Here is a 16,938-nt window from a genome sequence, read left to right as displayed (position 1 = left end):
ACTGCAAACAAAACTTAATTGTAGTTTGTAATCTGCATTCAGCTGTATCCTGTGCTTCTTACATTAGGAATATATCTTATCTTTCAGTGATAGAGACTGCTTATTTCCTAGAGCATGCGCTGTGTCCTTCCTTTCCTTACTTGTGTGAAAAGATTTTGCCCTAGGAGTCAGACTTGGGTTAGGTTGCCCTGTTCTACTTTCCTCTGTTTCCGATGAGTGATTATGAAGTCTTAAGAAAGACTGCAGTTCTTGTAGTATAATTTTAAGCTCACTCTGAAATCAGAAATGAAACCATAATCCATTTGGGATGAATTTCTCCACTGTGATACATCCCCTAATACATATTGTGGTTTGAAAGTCTAATTCTCAGACTTTAAGCATCCAAGGTGAGTTATGTTTCCTACAATTAAGTGGAGTGAGTTGGAGAAGTGCCACCAAGTTCACAGTTCTTTGGCCATCATGTCAAAACCAATTACTCTGTTTCGAATAACTGGAGTTAAGAGCAACAAAAAGGTTAAACTTCTTTAGCTTTCCTCTATATCCACAGTTACATTGTGTATATGTTTTCTTGATAAGGGGCTATCTTTAGTAAGTGCAGTCCCAAAGAGTTTGTTTTATATGCTTTGAAGAACTGGTGCTATGCAGAAAGGCAGTTTTCACTTGAATACCTAAGTGCTCTGACTCTGACATTTGTTTTACAAACAGATAAATAATTGATAGATGCTAAAGTGCTTTACAACTAGCAGAGTTGTTGTATTCTGACTGTCTGACTACTAGGAAATATAAGTAGGCATCAAATTTTGAGAGAGTATCCTGTCCCACACCTTTTCCAAGCTTGGATATGTTTTGCATGCATCTAGTCTGACTTGCAGCAGTGCTCAAGTTCAAACTCTTGAGTTCTTCTCATTCAGACACCTTTTTGCCTGCAGTTATTCCCATCGGCTGAACCTCCAGCTCCCTCACTCAATGCTCCAGCACAGGCACCTACTCAACTACCTCAGGCTGCAGGACCAGCACCTGCACAACCTCAGGCTGCTGTACCTCCACCTAGTCAGGCTCCTCCAGCAGCCCCAGCAGCAGCTCAGGTAAGGTTAAAAACCTTTTGTACTGCCTTTCAGCTTTGCACTTCACCACTGCGTTTGAGATGTGATGAAATGAAAGAAAGCCTTGAAAGCTGCTTGTCTGGAGTTGCATGAGTGCTGCTGTTTACATAGAAGTGACAGCTGGCCTGGTAGCTTGTAAAAGGAAGAGAGCCAATGCGAGCTCAGCAGTTTTTAGTTCTTCTTCTGGTGAAACTTTCACTGTGGGTGAGCAGTGATTTATGTTTTTATGCCATCAAGGGAGTGCAGTGTTTGCTTTAAGGTAAGGTTAAAGGTAAGAAGGGAGAGTGGTTTCAGTGGCAGCTGCTTATTCCTGGTGTATGAGGACAAGTTTTTAAGGTGCTCCAAAACCAGGTTCTGATTGTGTTTGCTCCCACATCATTGCAGTCTGTGGGATAAGAGTGGAGAGAAAAATGAAAGGAAGAAACTAGAACATGCAGGTTCTCCAGGCATCAAAGGAGAGACAAGGGGCCTAGCTTGTAACTGTCTTCATAGTAGTAAAAAAAATAGCAGAGAAAACTCTTTGGGGAACTCTAAATCTTGTGGTATTTTCTAGCACATCCATTTCAAGCTGAGAGGGGAGAACAGGGAATTTAAAAGGCTTTACAAGCCCATGTTTAATTTCTAACTGCATCACTGCAAATTGTAGGTTTTAGTTCATAGAAGCAGACGTGCCAAAATTGGAAAGGAGCTCTAACGTGTGTTAAAAAGAGGAAAAAAAGGCCAAACCAAATAATTACGGAGATACTTGGAACGTTTCTTGTGGTTAAGCACTGCAGAGTGTGCCAAACTCCTGAGTGATGGCACCTCTTCGTAAAAGACGCTAATGTTCATTTTTGTTGATGGGCAGAAGCTGCGTCTGTTGAATGGGTCCAAGGTAACATCACCCACTGGCAGATGCAGAGGGAAGAAACTTGGCAGCGTCGGTCAGAAAAATAACTTAAACTTGCTCCTTCCTAGAAACATTTCATTATTTGTGTTTAAGGGAAAGTGAAAAGACGCGTGCATCGCTTCACTGCAGTCAGCTCATGTTCCTGTTTACAAAGCCGTTAAAGATAGTGCATTAGTCATTAAAGAAAAACAGTGCAGATGAGATCTGTCGCATTCTTGGCTGTGATATAAGTGGCCTTAGTGCTTAAATCAAACTTTCACATCTCTTGGGGAAGAGGAGAGGGAAAAAAAAAGGCCAGTATTTAATCCCCGAATTCTATGCAGCAGTTGAAACACCAGCAACAGTGAAGGCCAGGACTCATCAGTTCAGTGATGTTGCCATGTTGGCCTCAAAGTGTTTTGATTTGCACTAGTGGAGAATCCAGTTCCCTGCCACTATGCCCCAATACCTTATTTATTGGTAGCTTGTCCTAAGTTGAACTTCATACCTTTGTGTGTTAGCATGTTCTTCCTTGTATCTTTCCTTTGGTTCTTGTAGCTTGTTTGCTCCCTTTTTGTAGATCTCATTGCTTTCTATCACCTTCTGCTTGGTTTCACTGGTAAAGCTTACAGCTTCAACAGATCCCAGACTGTGGTCAGTAGCTGTGAGCTGCATTGGTGGCAGAAGAGCACCAGTGGATGGAGTAGAAAACGATTCTGAAACAAAGGATGATCATTTTCTCTCATGAAAAATAAAGCAGCGATCTGGATGAAACGAAGAACGTGGTCAAGATTTCTAGGCTTAAAAGATCAGCTAGACGTTGTCTGTCTTGTTACTGCAGATTTAAAATCCCTGGCTCAGCATGTGCAGCACAGATAATTTGTACAGAGAAAAGAGTAATTGACTTTTTCCAGTGAGTGTGAGGTTTTTGGTTGCTTTTTGTTGTTGTTTTTGTGGAGTTTGATTAATAATTAGACCTTAACTGGAAGTATCACAAGTGCTATAAAGATGGAACTTTCCTACTGGAAATCTGCTGCTCGGCGCTATAAAATGCTTTGACTGCAGGTACCAGTAATTACTCAGAACTAATTTAGAAGTGAAAATAGGTAGCTGAAGTCCCCAGTTTCCCTAAAAAGTAAATTGGGAGTCTATGCTAATCTACCATTTAATTTCTTTCCTCTGTACTCTTCACAGTTGTATCGCATTTGTAAATCAGATGTTTGGGGCAGAGATTAAAACACAGGAGGTCTTGAAGTGCCTGATGATTGGCAGGCACTTCATGATGAGGGAAGAGTGCCTGAAAACCTTAATGTTTTGAGGCAAAACAAGCGCCCTCTTTATATTAAGTATCTATTCTGAAGTTTCCTACTAATATGATGTTTCATAAAGTTGTGTAGCATTTCCTCTCCTGGAGACAGTTGCAGACAACATCCTGATTTACTATTTAAGCACAGAGCTTTCCCATTTCATTCTGTCTTGATTTGCATTGTATTGTCGGGACTCCTATCATGAGTTATATGTTTATTTTTACTTATAGTTGATTGAGGTTGCCTCTAATTTTAATGCTACAGAAAGGAAGCATTAGTCTCTTTTAAAATAACATAATCTTATTGCAGGCCCCACCTGCCCCTGCTGCAGCTCCTGTACAGGAAGATACAAAAGTCCCCATCAGCCTTGTACTAAGGTTAAGGTAAGGACACGTAACTGATCTGTTATGTCAAAGTGAGATATGTGAGATTATGTCATTGTAGAGGGGGACACTGGAAGAATTTCTTAGAGCATCTTGTTGCGTGCCTTTCTATTTGAAAAGCCATGGCCACAAATTGTCAGCTTGGATTCTGTTCACCTCCTGAAACTGAGACTAAGAAAAGCAGTTTTCATTTCATCTGCTTTTCCAGTTTGACAAGAACTAGGTTGAAGAAGGTTTTGATACTTGAATACATCTCCCTAAACTCTGATAGTCTGGGAAGGAAGTTGGGTTCTCCAAAAGAGGGTCAGGGATCCAGGGATCTTGGCCATGTGCCTCAATAGCCAGGTAATCCAACACAACTTCAGTCAGCTAGTTCTGAGATTGAAGAGCTTTTATCCAATTCAAGACATGGGTTCTGGTTCATGTCCCTGGAAAAGACAGAAAAGGGATTATAAGTGCACTTTGTCATCATTACGCATGTTGACATTTCTCATTTAAGGAATCTGCCTCTCACTTCCATGGCCATATTGGTTGTAGATAAGCATCAGGTTGGTTCTTGTGAGCATCGTGTCACAGTTGTTCTTGGGCAGGTGCATCCACAGAATGAGAGTGCTCGCTTCCTCTGAACACTGTGCTCCAGGGATGAAGCTGCTGATAGCTATGAGTAGCTGACAGTGGAACAGTGTGGCCTTGGACTGGCACTCACATTTTGTGAACTTCAGCCCACTCCATGCTCTGTGAAGTTGACATGAGTAGCGTTAAGAACTTGGCTTCCAGACACACAGCCAAGTGAACAGTTTCTGCCATTCAAGGAGGAAGAGTGTAGTGAACTCAGTTTTCTTCACAGACCAATTCTTCAGTGGTAGCACAGTGTTCTTTTTGAGCATTGCTTAGTGCGATCTTCCCTTCCATATGTAACATTTTCTTCTTTCCCCAGGAATTCAAAAAAAGAACTCAATGATATCCGATTTGAATTTACACCAGGGAGAGGTGAGCTGGTGTGACATTTGGGTGCATGTGGGTGGTTTGTTTAAAGGGACCTTTTGTGTTTGGTATTGTTCAGTTGGGTGTATGGAGATGCCATGTGAGTGCCTGCCTCTCATGCTTCCCAAAGGTATTCCAAGGCTTGACCTATGATTGTGCTGTTAGCTCAATTGAGTGCTGCAGCTGAGAGGCCACTCGTGTAAAACTGTTACAAATATGACTGAGTTACAGCCATTCAGTGCTGTTTAGCTTGGAAGCATAGCACAGAACTGTCTTACTGCTGTGCTGTAAGCAGTAGGCTGATTGATGTATAGAAGCGTCTGGTTTTCCCCTTTCCCTTCTGTGGCTTTTAATCCCATATTGAAAATGAATAGCTAGAAGAAGAACTGACCTGAGAGCACAGCAATGCAGATACCAGTTTGCTGGGCTTTCCCCTTCCACATAGAAGATCTGTCTCCCTAACAAGTCACTTCACTGACACGACAACCTTTTATTGTGGAATAGACATGCAAACCTAGAACTTGCTTATGTAAATGTCTGGCTTGCAGCAGGTTGTCCTTTAGGCTGCCTTACTACACATTGAAAGACACCTTACAGTAGGGTGTAATTAAGTTGTGCCCTGAATTGGGTGAGCGGATGGATTTCTTCACTGACTTAGAAGGGAACATCTCAGGTCTTTGAGAAGGCCAAGGACTCTGCAAAGTTTAGAGTAGCCTCAGGATTTGCCCTGACAAGGGTAGGGGAAAACAAGCAAGCCTGGAACTGCACAGTCATTCCAGCTCAGAAAACAGAACATTTCCAGCTCAGTACAGACAGCTCTTTTTGGTCAGCATTAGGAAAATTAAACTTGAAATGAAAGTCAGCAGCTTGCACACACTGTCTCACATAGACAACGTTGTTGCTGTTTGATTTTTTGTACAAGCTTCTAGATTGCCATGTGGTACCTGTGTCAGCTGCACAATTTCTTTTGTAGGGTAACCAGTTCTTGTCTTTCTTCCCAACAGATACTGCTGATGGCGTGTCTCAGGAACTAATTTCAGCAGGGCTTGTTGATGGCAGAGATCTGGTAATAGGTAATTATCAATTCTTTCTTCTGCTCTAACCATTCCAGTCGTTTCTGCATCTTTAAAATGACCTGATAAGTGGGTGCTAGGGGAGTTCTCCATGGCCTTGATTCTCTTCCCCAATGGCACTATAAAATTGCTGGTAATTCCAGTGGCAGTTCTGTGCCCAAATATATTTAGACAACCTTTGGTTCACAAGAATAGAATCTAGTTGGAAAGATTACAAAGCAAATGTTCCATGTAATGTGAAATGGAAGTTAATCAGTGCATTGACTAAATCAGTCTCATCTGACATAGGCACTGCCAAATTGCTGCACAAGCCTGTACTGCTGACAGGTTCTGCACAAAGAGAGGTCTGGGACTGGAATCAGCCAGGCTTTTTTGTTTTAAGGCAGGCTGTGGAAGGAAGTATGAAGCACTATTGCATGCAGTGCAGTTGGGCTAAAGCAACAGCATGTGTTGCTGCTGTACTCAAATGTATGTGAATAACTACTTCCAAGCACAGTTTCCTAAATAAACATGCCCACTTTATGCAGCAGGTGAGACTTTTAACTGCTAACTGTACCCGAGTATTTCAACTACAGAAAGCAAAACTGTTCCTGCAATATCAGGAATGGCTGCTGGTGTAAAAGTAAATGGATTTTCAGGCATGTTTGGAAAACTCGTTACTACTAATTAGACTTTGAGGAAAAAAAGAAGCACCGTAACAGAAAGTCTTTAGATTTAAATAAACTGAGTCTAATGGAAGCCTAAACTTCTTGTATCGTTTTAAGCTGTTCAAAGTTTGAGTAATATAAAGAGACCTTATGAGTTTGGGATGTTTTTCTCTGGCCTGACCTAATATTTGCCCATCTTTCTTGTTGTGTGTGTGTGTGTGATTTCAGTTGCAGCTAATTTGCAGAAAATTGTGGAAGAGCCCCAAGCAAACAGATCCGTCACTTTCAAACTGGTATTTATTCCTGTTCCCTAATTGAACAAGCTGTCACTTGCAAAGATAAAGCATTGCATATAGATGCCTGTGGTGTCTACTGTGGGCATCTAATGTATGCGTTCTAAATCCTCCTTTCCAAAGCTTCCTACTGGTTGTCTAATACTAGGCAATGAAGGCTCCCTTCTTGTCCTCTGAGCAGGACGTGGGTTAAATGTCAGATGATTTGCTAACAAAGAGCTTCCCTTGCCCTGGCCAGTAAGCATGCCATAATGTTACAGAGGGGTATTTTCTGTGCCTGGAAGTTACACAGGATGGGAATGGCAGGAACAGGGCAGGTAAGTGGGCTAAGAAATGTCAGTGACTCCTTGAAGGAGGAGGGGTGTCAGAGAAAGAGGTGAAGGGGGATGGGGAAATGCCAAAAGCAATGAAGGAGCTTTCCTAGAGGAGGAGAGATAACAGCAGAGATAGTGAAACGCATAGATAACTATAGTGATAAAGCAAGGGGGTGTAGCCATTTTATTGGCAATGAAGCTGTAAATTGTTCCTTTTGACCCTTTCTGTGAATAAGGTGTTGTTTTCTCCCTGTTCAGTGCATGTAGCCCTCACCAGAGCAGGTGCTGGCAGAACTTCAGCCTCAGCTTTTCCTACCTCAAACCTCCCCCAAACCTCCCCCCCCCAAAAAAATACCCAAACCAAAAAAAGCAAAGCTCAATTTTAACTTTGGGTGATGTTGGCTGCAATGCAAAACTGTCTTGTAACTGCTGCCTCCCCAAACTATGTCTGTTGTACCTCGTAGTGATACTAAGCATGGTGTGAGTCATAAGGCAGAGCATGTGTGTTGCTATTTGGATCTCTGTTCCTTGTGTTCCAGGCATCTGGTGTCGAAGGCTCAGATATCCCCGATGATGGCAAACTGATAGGATTTGCACAGCTCAGCATCAGCTAAACAATGGCCCCAGGAGATGATTCCCAACCAAGAACCCACATGTGCATATTCGTAATGCTTCTGTTAGCCTAAAAACAAACAAACCACTACTGCCAAAGAATTGAACTACAGCCCCCTTCCCAGAAGCTTTAACATTCTCCTTAATAGGATCACCAACCTTCCTGAGATTACCGATGGCGTTTACACCTTTTGTAAACAAGTCTCATGTTTTTTGTATGTCATCTCAAACATGCAGATCCAACATGTCATTGCCTGCATGTTCATATTATTATTGCCTTACTTTAAAGAAAAAATACTACTGAGTACGAAGCGGGGGTTCCACTGCTCTGATGATCTCGCCTAAATGTTTGCTTACATGTGGTTTCATTATGGTTTGTTTTTTTTCACTTGCTATTTTTGCACAAGTTTTAATACCGAACAGATCTTTTCTCTTTGTTGTTCTTTACCTGCTCCTCCTTCCATCTGAAACACCGGTGTACATGTTGTTTGGGTCACCTGGAGTGCTGAGAAATCTGCTTCTCTTTCAGCTGTATTTTTTAAACTGCTGGTTTGAATGCTTGCAACTGAGAAAGCAAGCCAAGTCTTAACCCACAGGAGGGAGAGCCTTCTTCCCTTGTGTTTGTGTTTATGAGAAGATCCTCGACTTCACAGTGTTAGAAGTCAGCTTCCTTTTGTAAACTGCCTTAATTTTTTTTTATCGTTTATCAGTTGGGTTCTCTCCACATGAGTGCCAGGTGTGGCATGAGGGCTGAACCTCCTAATTTACGTTAAGCAGTCCTTCCTCAAAACATGGCTTTCAATCTACATCCTTAGATGTAGTCTGATCTTCAAGCAGAGCAACGAGGCACTGCTGTCTGGAAACTGGTCTTGCAGATGATCCACAAACTCACCACTCACGGTCAGAGGGAGAGGAGATCTGTGTCACTGCGCTTGGAAAAGACGCACGTGGGACTGTTCTTGAGACCCAGCCTGTTGTGCCTGGCTGTGCGAGTCCTCCCTGACGTGTTTCCCAGTCCCTTGCAAACTGGTACCCGTGGAACCATCCCTGTTGTGATTTACAGCAATAAAGAATTGCCAGCACAGCGGCATTACTGGGCAAGCGAGCGCCAGGCTGTGTCCCTCCTGCACTGAGCGCTGGGCTCGTCAGCCTTGGTGGCGGTCCGAGCCTCCGTGTCTGATCAGGACGTCACCAAAACCCTGTCACACCTATTTAGGTTTTCTTTCTATGTGATGGTGTTGAATTTGAATTTCTAAAGGAGTAACATGAATTATACTTGGAGTTTGATAAGAGACACTTGTAATGCAATACGTGAAGAATAAATGGTGTTGATTTCTTTGTGGTTTTTTTTTTTCCTACAGTTTCACAGCTGGCCTTTGTAACTGCTGTTGGCTCTGGAGTGTTTTCTACATGGAAATTGTAAGCCTGTAATGTAACACACAGATGGAAACGTGTTTGGTTTCCCTCAGCCGCAAACAGCGCAGGAACAGAGTGCTTAAGCAGAATGAGTGGGTTCAATTAGGACGTGTTTTGTTTCTGAGTCTTCTGATGAACAATCTATATTTATATATTTTTCTTGATGAGCAGCTGCGGAAGCTTCCTGAGTTGTGCATGTTCTTTTTATACTGCCCGTGTCCCTTTTAGTCTGTAGGTGGGTAGTGGATATGTTCCCATAGGTGCTGCCAGGTGTCTGCAGCCATGTTGCTGGTGAGTGAGGAGATGCAGAGGAGGAGGGTTTGAGAGTTGAGAGCGCCCTGGGGTGCTGAGCAGAGGCTCTAACAGCTGAGGAAGTGGATGTTTGATGTTGGAGAGCTGGTGGTGGCTGGACTTGGCCAAGTGTGCATGCACATGCATGTGCCAACTCTCACACTTCTTTGTGTTACTGAACACGAAGCACTCCCAAAGGCTTCCCCCCAGCTTCCTGTCTTGGGAAGAGCAGGCTGGCGTTCTGATTGTTCGTGTCACCCCATGGGAAATAGGGATGTACTGGAAACCACTAGGATATGGAGATGAGGCAGTCTTGGTGCAGCGTTGTTTTTCCCTTCTGCCTACGTGCTGTGTGGCTCTGCTTGTTGGTTTGCACCCCAGTGCTGAGAAAGGTAGGACTTGAACTGCCCAAACGGAACAATGCAGCCTCTATTTATTAAGTTATTCCCCACCTTCCCAAAGCCAGGATGTAGAGCGTGAGCTCACACTAACCCAAGGCCCCTTAGTTGTCTGTTGGAGAAAATAAGTAAGGAAGAAACTGATGTCACTTGCTCTGTAGTTCTCCAGATGTTTTGGGTAGCAATGCAGAATTTACGCTTGGGCTCTTACAGTGGTAGACAACAACCGTCTTTCCTGATGTTGTTCCAGTAAGTGCCAACGCTGTTCATAATCGTTTTCCAGTGTCATGAGTTTGTTTTGGGTTTTTATTTGTGGAAGTTTCTGATCCGAACCTGGAAGCAGGTGGTAATTTTAAGTTAGTTCCTACTTTTAAGGACAGTGCTCTGTTAATGGAAAACGGATCCTCTTCACGACTTCGGTGTATTGTAGATTATAATGAAAGATGTAAAATATTCAGGCTTTTGTTTCCCTCCCCTCCCCTCCCTCCACCCTTTTTTTGGACTTTGTATTTTACTGCATGTCTCTAATTTTTAATCAATAAAGAACAAATTGTCCATTGTCATGTGTTGGCTGTGTGTGTTTACGTGTCATTGGGGAAGGGGTTTGGGTGGCATTGCACCACCTTGGGCATTGCTTTACGCCAGTGCCCAGCCCAGGCTCTCCCATGCTGGCTATTTTATCCATCATAAATATAAGGAAATGTTAGATTATCCCAAGTTGGGCTTCTTGGGTGCTTTTGGGCACCTATGGAGACTCATGGAGCCGCACCTGAGGACAAATGCTGCTCCTGCTTCAGGGGATGGGTTGAACAGAGCTGCTTTTGTTGTTTACAGTGATCTCTTCAATGCATTTTGAGCTGAGGTTTGACAGCCTTACTTAAAGCAACACTTCAGTGTGCCCTCCCCATAGCTCTGCACACATCCTACACCAGGCTGTGGGGCGGCCCAGAAAGCAGAGTCCCACATGTGCCTTGCACGGGGAGGGAATTTGCAGAAGGAAATGGGGCTCCAACAGCTGAGAGTGCGGCCATCCAGACACCTTTTCTCATCTTCAGCTCCGCCATCCGTTAGCATTGCTCCGTTTTCTCCCTTAGACTTCTGCCAGCTCTGCAGGACGCTGGACGGTTTCAGCCTCTGAACTTTGCCTGAATGGATCTGATGGGGACAAACTCAGCGTGTCAGCAGATTCAACACCTACAATTGATGTGGACAAGAGTCCGTGCATCCCGGCCGTGGCACAGATGTGATCCAGGTCTCCTAAAACACGGATTCTCCATGCTTTCCCCGGTAAAAGACGCTGCGTGTTTGTGGGTGGCACAGAGACGATTAATGTATTACACGGTGTACTTAGGACAGGTAAAACATTGGGTGTCAAGTCTATCTGGAAGAGACGTTACATATTTGTAGCGCCTGCCTACGTCTGCAGAGTTTATCTTGAGATTAAACATTAATTGCAACCCTCGGGAAAGTCTGTCCCAGAACTGTCCTCTTCCAGACTCAGCTCACAATGTCGGGCATTGGGGAAAACTTGAAAGCAGCTGGTGAATTCGGGCCGTTCCAGGGACGGCTGGTGCTGTTCTCTTTGCTTCCGTGCCTCAGCCTGGCCTTCCACCAGTTCTGCCAGCTGTTTATGGTCGTGGACGTGCCTCATTACTGCAACACGGACTGGATTCGTGCTGTCGGTCCCAACCTGACTGAGGAAGAGCAGCTGAACCTCACCCTGCCCCGGGATGTGGATGGGGAGTATGATCAGTGCTCCATGTACTCACCCGTGGACTGGGACCTCGACTCCATCAGGGCATATGGCCTGAATGCCACAGAGAAGTGCAGCAGCGGCTGGGTGTACCCCACAGCACAGCAGCCATCCCTGCTCACCGAGGTCTGTATCTCCTTGTGATGCTGTGGGGACATGGGGTGGGATGGGAGCATCCTGTGTTGTAGGTTGGTTGTAGGTGAAGCCAGCTGTGGTGCAGCTGGGCTGAGATTTGCACCAAGCATTTTCTGAGGAATCCTGGCTCCATCACTCAGACTGCAGCTGCAATCCTCGTGGGGATTGTGATCTTAGTGTGAGCTTAATGGCCATTGTCAGAGAATCACGGGGTCATAGGCTTATAGAAGGCTTGGATTGAAAGGGACCATAAAGCCCATCCACTTCCAGCCCCTGCTGTGTGCTGGTTGCCCCCCCACCAGCTCAGGCTGCCCAGGGCCCTATCCAGCCTGACCTTGAGCACCTCCAGGGATGGGGCACCCACAGCTCTGAGCAGCAGTGAGATAGATAGATGCTGATAATAGAGTATCATATTCTTACGATTGGGATCTCTGCAGTGGCAACAGTGGGAGCCTGAGCAGCCAGCCTGTGCCATTTGGCACCAGAAGTTATACCCAGTTGCAAAAGCAGCTGTGTTTCCTTCCTCCAGTTTGATCTCGTGTGTGACAGGAAGAACCTGAATGACATCTCACAGTCCATCTATATGCTGGGAATGTTCCTGGGAGCCATGATCTTTGGACTCCTCAGTGACAGGTGAGGAGACACAAGCAATTGCCCATTCTCTATGCCAAAACAGCAGTGTGTAGGGCAGCTCAATGCTCCAGTCCTGGCTGGCCACGATACCCTGTGTGTTCTGTCACCAGCTGTCACAAAATTATAGTGACCCTGACCAAAGTCCTCAGATCTTGCAAAGTCATGGCCACCAGGGTGGTGCAAAGAAGGGCGTGATGTTCATGTGGGAACTGGGACTGCACTGAACTTCATTGCCCTCAAGAGAGGGGACATAAGGTGAATGGTTCCCAAATTGCTGAGTATCCCTTTGGGCTCTTCCCTATGGTGTCTCTCTGGATGCGTAGAATTATCTTAGTTGGAGGGACCTTTAGAAGCCATCTGGTCCAACTCCGCTGCAACAAAAAGGGACACGTGCAACTAGAAGAGGCGCTCAGAGCCCCATCCAGCCTGATGCTGAATGTCTGCAGGGATGGGGCATCCACAGCCTCTCTGGGCAACCTGTACCAGTCCTTCCCTACCCTTGTAAAACACCATTACCCCATATCCTATCACAGCACACCCTGATGAAGAGTCTTTCCCCTTCTTTCTTAGAATATTGAAGATATTGAAGGGCTGCTCTCAGGTCTCCCCAGAGCCTTCTCCAGGAGAAGATACCAGTTCTCTTCTTCTTCCTCCACAGGTTTGGCCGTCGGCCAGCCCTCTTGATCTCCATCCTCCTTGAGGGCTTGTTTGGTATAGGCATTGCCCTTGTGCCTCATTTCTATGTATACTTGGCCTTCAGATGTGTTGTGGGGGCTTCAGTGTCAGGGATCATGATGACCTTACTGGCCCTAGGTGAGTAGGATGCCCTACCCTGAAGCAGATAGATGTGGTCTCCCATGATGCGGTGGAAAAGGTCTGCAAGGAAACAACAAGTCATCCTGCACATCAGCTCCCTCCCAAACGAATGGCTCATGCCACGCTGATGACTTTGAATCTTCATTCTTTCCAGCTACAGAATGGGTTGGTGTCTCCTATCGACCACAGGCAGTTCTTATTTCTCACTGCTGTTTTGCTGCTGGACAAATGATTTTGGCTGGCTTGAGTTATGGTATACGCAACTGGAGGTTACTGCAAATCGTAGGATCTGCTCCTATATTTCTCCTTTTCCTCTTCATCTGGTAAGTGGCAGGTGGGCAATAAGCTGCTCCTTGCAAACATGACAGGTGCTGGAGGGGCTTCTGCAGAGCTCAGCACATCTCTCTGATGTGTGCATCACTGAGAGCAGCATCTGCTTTCATTCAGGTCCTCAACTGCAGCCTCAGTGGCCTAGAAATAGGGCTGGGAAGCCTGAGCTGAAGCTGTGTTTAGAGCCCTCCATCACACATCATGCACGTTGCTGGAGCTGGTGGTGGGGAGATAAAATACGAGGAAGCTCAGCAGGTCACAGTGCTGTTTTCTGCTCTCACCTCCTTGGCAGGGTGCTACCAGAGTCAGCTCGCTGGCTGGTGACAAGAGGCAAAATAGAAGAAGCTAAGAAGTACCTGAAGAAGGCAGCAGCCATCAACAAACGCACCATTCCTCCAGAACTGCTTGACCAGGTACCAGCTGTGGCAACACCTCGTAGACCCCAGAGACCTGCCTCTGTGTTTGCAGCCCTGGGGCAGCAGGACTAAGCCAGCAAATAAAGACCTGGGAAGGTGCTGGTGTTGCCAGCTCAGAAGAGATTTGTAGAAGATTTTGGGGCAGGGGTCATTTGGTAAAAAGCTTTCCATGCATGTGGGGGACCATTTGATGATGGGTGGTGTGAAACTCCAGCTTGAGCTGACACGAGACAAGGTCAGGCAGGAGGGGCATCTTCTGCTGAGGCTCAGCCTGCAGCATTTCCAGAGTTCACCATGGCAGAAAGAAAGGAGGAACCCAAATCCTCCTTTGGGGTTGTCCTTTGTCTTCTGCTGGAAAAAAAGAGCCAGCTGTGGGTTTCCTTTGCTCTGACTCTGGCTCTCTGATTGTTGAAGCTGAAGTGTGAGGCCCAGACCAAGTCTGGAAGTATTCTGGATCTCCTTCGGAAGAAGCACCTGCTGAAGGTGACTTTAATCATGTCGTGTGCCTGGTAAGTCACCCCCTTGTTCCTTCTTTCCCAGCTTCCATGTGAAAAGGAGAACGCCTTCAGGGTTACTCATAAATTCACCTCGCGTGATTTTGGGGTGAAACTGATGCTTATTTCTGTTTTAGGCTATTGACGATGCATTGTAGCTTGTGCAAAAGATTTAGCACTCCCTGCTTTGGCAGTCCTGTGTTACTGGTCTGGTTTCACGTCCCTTGGAAATCCCAGGGCATGGTCAAAATGTTGTCAGAGGAGATCAGTAATGTATTTATTCACGGCTGTTCTATATGCTCAGTGCTCCTCTGCTCGGTTTTCAGGTTTGTTAACAGCCTTGTATACTACGGTTTGAGTCTGAACGTGACTAATTTTGGTCTGGACATCTACCTGACACAGCTTGCATTTGGAGCAGTGGAAATCCCAGGCCGTGTTGGTTGTATCTTCATGCTACACTGGTTTGGGAGGAAGAAACCCCAGGGTGGTTTCCTTCTGCTGAGTGGCCTTGTGTGCCTGATAATCACTGCTATCCCTGAAGGTGAATGAGCTTTTCTTGTCTCAAGAGCATGCCACCAAGCCCCTACCCTTCTTTCTCTCCTTCTTCCCTCCTTCTCCTCTCCTTCTCCCCTCCTTTTCCTCTCTCCTCAGGCCAGCCTGTGGTGATCACCGTCCTGGCCACCATTGGCAAGCTTACAGCCTCGGCCTCATTCTCATCTGCCTATGTCTATACCGCAGAGCTCTTCCCCACCATCATCAGGTGAGGTTTCACCATGCTTCATGTCTTCCCTCCAGCAGGGCCAGCCCTCATTGCAGGAGTACCAGTTGTGTCACTCTACCATGGGTAGTGGTGGTGGTGATGGTGGGACAAGAGCCCAGCTGGACCTACAGCCACAGCTGGTCTCTGTGCTGTGTCTTCATGGTTTGTCCCCCCATTGAGGCATTGCAGACCTGGGAGGAAAGCACAGGAGTGTGTGTACAGAAAGAGCCAAGTCCAGCCTGTATCTCTCACTGTCCCTCACTCCCACAGGCAGAGTGGTGTGGGGCTGTGCTCAATGATGGCGCGGGTTGCAGGGATCATCGCCCCGCTGATCCTCCTCCTGGAGCAGCACCACCGGGCCATCCCCATGGCCATCTATGGTGGTACCACTGTGCTGGGTGGGCTGCTCTGCTTCCTGCTGCCTGAGACCCGCGGTGCCGAGCTGGCGGATGGCACAGAAGGAGGCCAGCCAACAGCAGTGGTGAGTGATTGGCAACAATCCTATTGTCTCTTCTCAGTCAGAAGGTGAAAGTGGGACCACAGAATGGCCTTTTGGCATTGTGTGTGCAGGGGGTAATGGCGTCTTTGAGGGCTTACAGTGGTTGGAAGACAGGGAATTGGGGTTCCCCACTACAATAGATGAGTAGGATGCTAGTGGTGATCTGCCCATAACCCAACCCAAAAGGGTATTTCAGACCCACAGTGGTCATCGCTTCACTCCTGTCCATGAAGTGCCCTTCCCAAGGAAAAGCCAATGCCTTGTTGCCTTGCCCTACAGCTTTCATCATGGCTTACATCCCAGATCCCCATTCCCCACTGAACAGGGCGGAATTGCACCCCAGTTCTTTTCTTAGGGGGAAGGGGTTCCTCCAGTGGTCATAGAGTGGATGGTGCATGGGAAGCCAGGTTGCTGAAGGCTGCGTGTCGTTCACTGGACTGAAGAAGACTGCTGCTGAACCATACTGTGCCATGCTGTTAAGTTTTTTCTGTTCCATTAGGTCCATGAAAATTCCAGCAGCGGCTCTGAAAAAGGACACGTGAAAGTAAAAGATGGTGGCCAAGTCAATGAGAGCACGAAGAACACTTACTTCTAGCTGGGCCTACAAGCAGATGCGATTAAAGGCCACCTGGTGCTGTGACACTGCTGGGGACAGGCAGGGTCTCCATTGACGGTACCTCTCACACTCAAGCAGCGACTGCCAGTTCTTGTCATTCTTTGTCTTGTTTGCCTTCCTATATCTCCCTCTATAGCTCCTCCTCGGGCACTGCACACTGTCTCATGTTCAACAGTGCTCTTGCTGGAGAAAATGCTTTTAATTTAAGGAAAAAGGAAAGAAATCAGAAGCCAGAATAGATGCAATATTTTCCTTATCCCTTTCCTGTCCCATTTCCAAGAACGTGAGACTATAAAGTGAGATACCTGCCAGAGCACTGAATAGACCAGTAAAGAAGTACTGTGTTCAGTGAGGGGAAAGGCAGTGCGGATGCAGCACTGAAAACAAACTCACACTTGCTAGAGGGATTTCTCACCCTCTTTTTAAAATGATCCTTTAAGTTTTATTCATTTTTAAGATTTGAGATAATCAGCTGAGGAAAAGAGGATATGATAGAAGAAACAGCAAGCATTGAGCAAGGATGTCTATAAGGCAGCAGAGTGCCTTGATGCTGGTGACTTTGAATGGAAGTGTAGTGATGTGCTGTATTGGGATGTGGTAGAGGAACCACATTAGTTTATATATTCTGGGAAACTGAGAGATATTGTAGCACTTGATCTCTTAAAACTGTTAGATCCTTTCCTTTCCTTTCCTTTCCTTTCCTTTCCTTTCCTTTCCTTTCCTTTCCTTTCCTTTCCTTTCCTTTCCTTTCCTTTCCTTTCCTTTCCTTTCCTTTCCTTTCCTTTCCTTTCCTTTCC

General features: G+C 45.9%; 2 protein-coding genes across 2 annotated transcripts in view; both read left to right on the top strand.

The window, feature by feature from the left end:
* OXSR1 (oxidative stress responsive kinase 1) overlaps window positions 1-10,248 on the top strand; it is an 81,846-nt gene extending 71,598 nt beyond the window's left edge. Inside the window, exons 13-18 of the mRNA XM_072329398.1 lie at window positions 930-1,085; window positions 3,588-3,661; window positions 4,599-4,651; window positions 5,650-5,718; window positions 6,594-6,658; window positions 7,512-10,248. Of these exons, the coding sequence (XP_072185499.1) occupies window positions 930-1,085; window positions 3,588-3,661; window positions 4,599-4,651; window positions 5,650-5,718; window positions 6,594-6,658; window positions 7,512-7,586 (492 nt within the window). The 3' untranslated portion in view covers window positions 7,587-10,248. The remainder of the gene's footprint in view (window positions 1-929; window positions 1,086-3,587; window positions 3,662-4,598; window positions 4,652-5,649; window positions 5,719-6,593; window positions 6,659-7,511) is intronic.
* A 948-nt stretch (window positions 10,249-11,196) lies between these two features.
* LOC140248634 (solute carrier family 22 member 13-like) lies at window positions 11,197-16,120 on the top strand. Its single transcript, XM_072329506.1, has 10 exons — window positions 11,197-11,568; window positions 12,107-12,210; window positions 12,869-13,023; window positions 13,181-13,349; window positions 13,649-13,769; window positions 14,187-14,281; window positions 14,593-14,807; window positions 14,918-15,026; window positions 15,297-15,507; window positions 16,025-16,120. Exons 1-10 carry the CDS (start codon window positions 11,197-11,199, stop codon window positions 16,118-16,120), a joined length of 1,647 nt encoding a protein of 548 aa, XP_072185607.1.
* The last annotated feature ends 818 nt before the right edge of the window (window positions 16,121-16,938 follow it).

Source organism: Excalfactoria chinensis, chromosome 2 (assembly GCF_039878825.1).
Source record: "Excalfactoria chinensis isolate bCotChi1 chromosome 2, bCotChi1.hap2, whole genome shotgun sequence".
NCBI classification, from domain to species: domain Eukaryota; kingdom Metazoa; phylum Chordata; class Aves; order Galliformes; family Phasianidae; genus Excalfactoria; species Excalfactoria chinensis.
This window is presented reverse-complemented; position numbering and strand designations above follow the sequence as displayed.

Coding starts and splice junctions, on each gene's coding strand:
- LOC140248634 (XM_072329506.1), top strand. CDS start 11,197: ATGTCGGGCATTGGGGAAAACTTGAAAGCAGCTGGTGAATTCGGGCCG. Junction 13,024..13,180: donor GATGACCTTACTGGCCCTAG/GTGAGTAGGATG, acceptor CATTCTTTCCAG/CTACAGAATGGGTTGGTGTC. Junction 15,027..15,296: donor CTCTTCCCCACCATCATCAG/GTGAGGTTTCAC, acceptor TCACTCCCACAG/GCAGAGTGGTGTGGGGCTGT.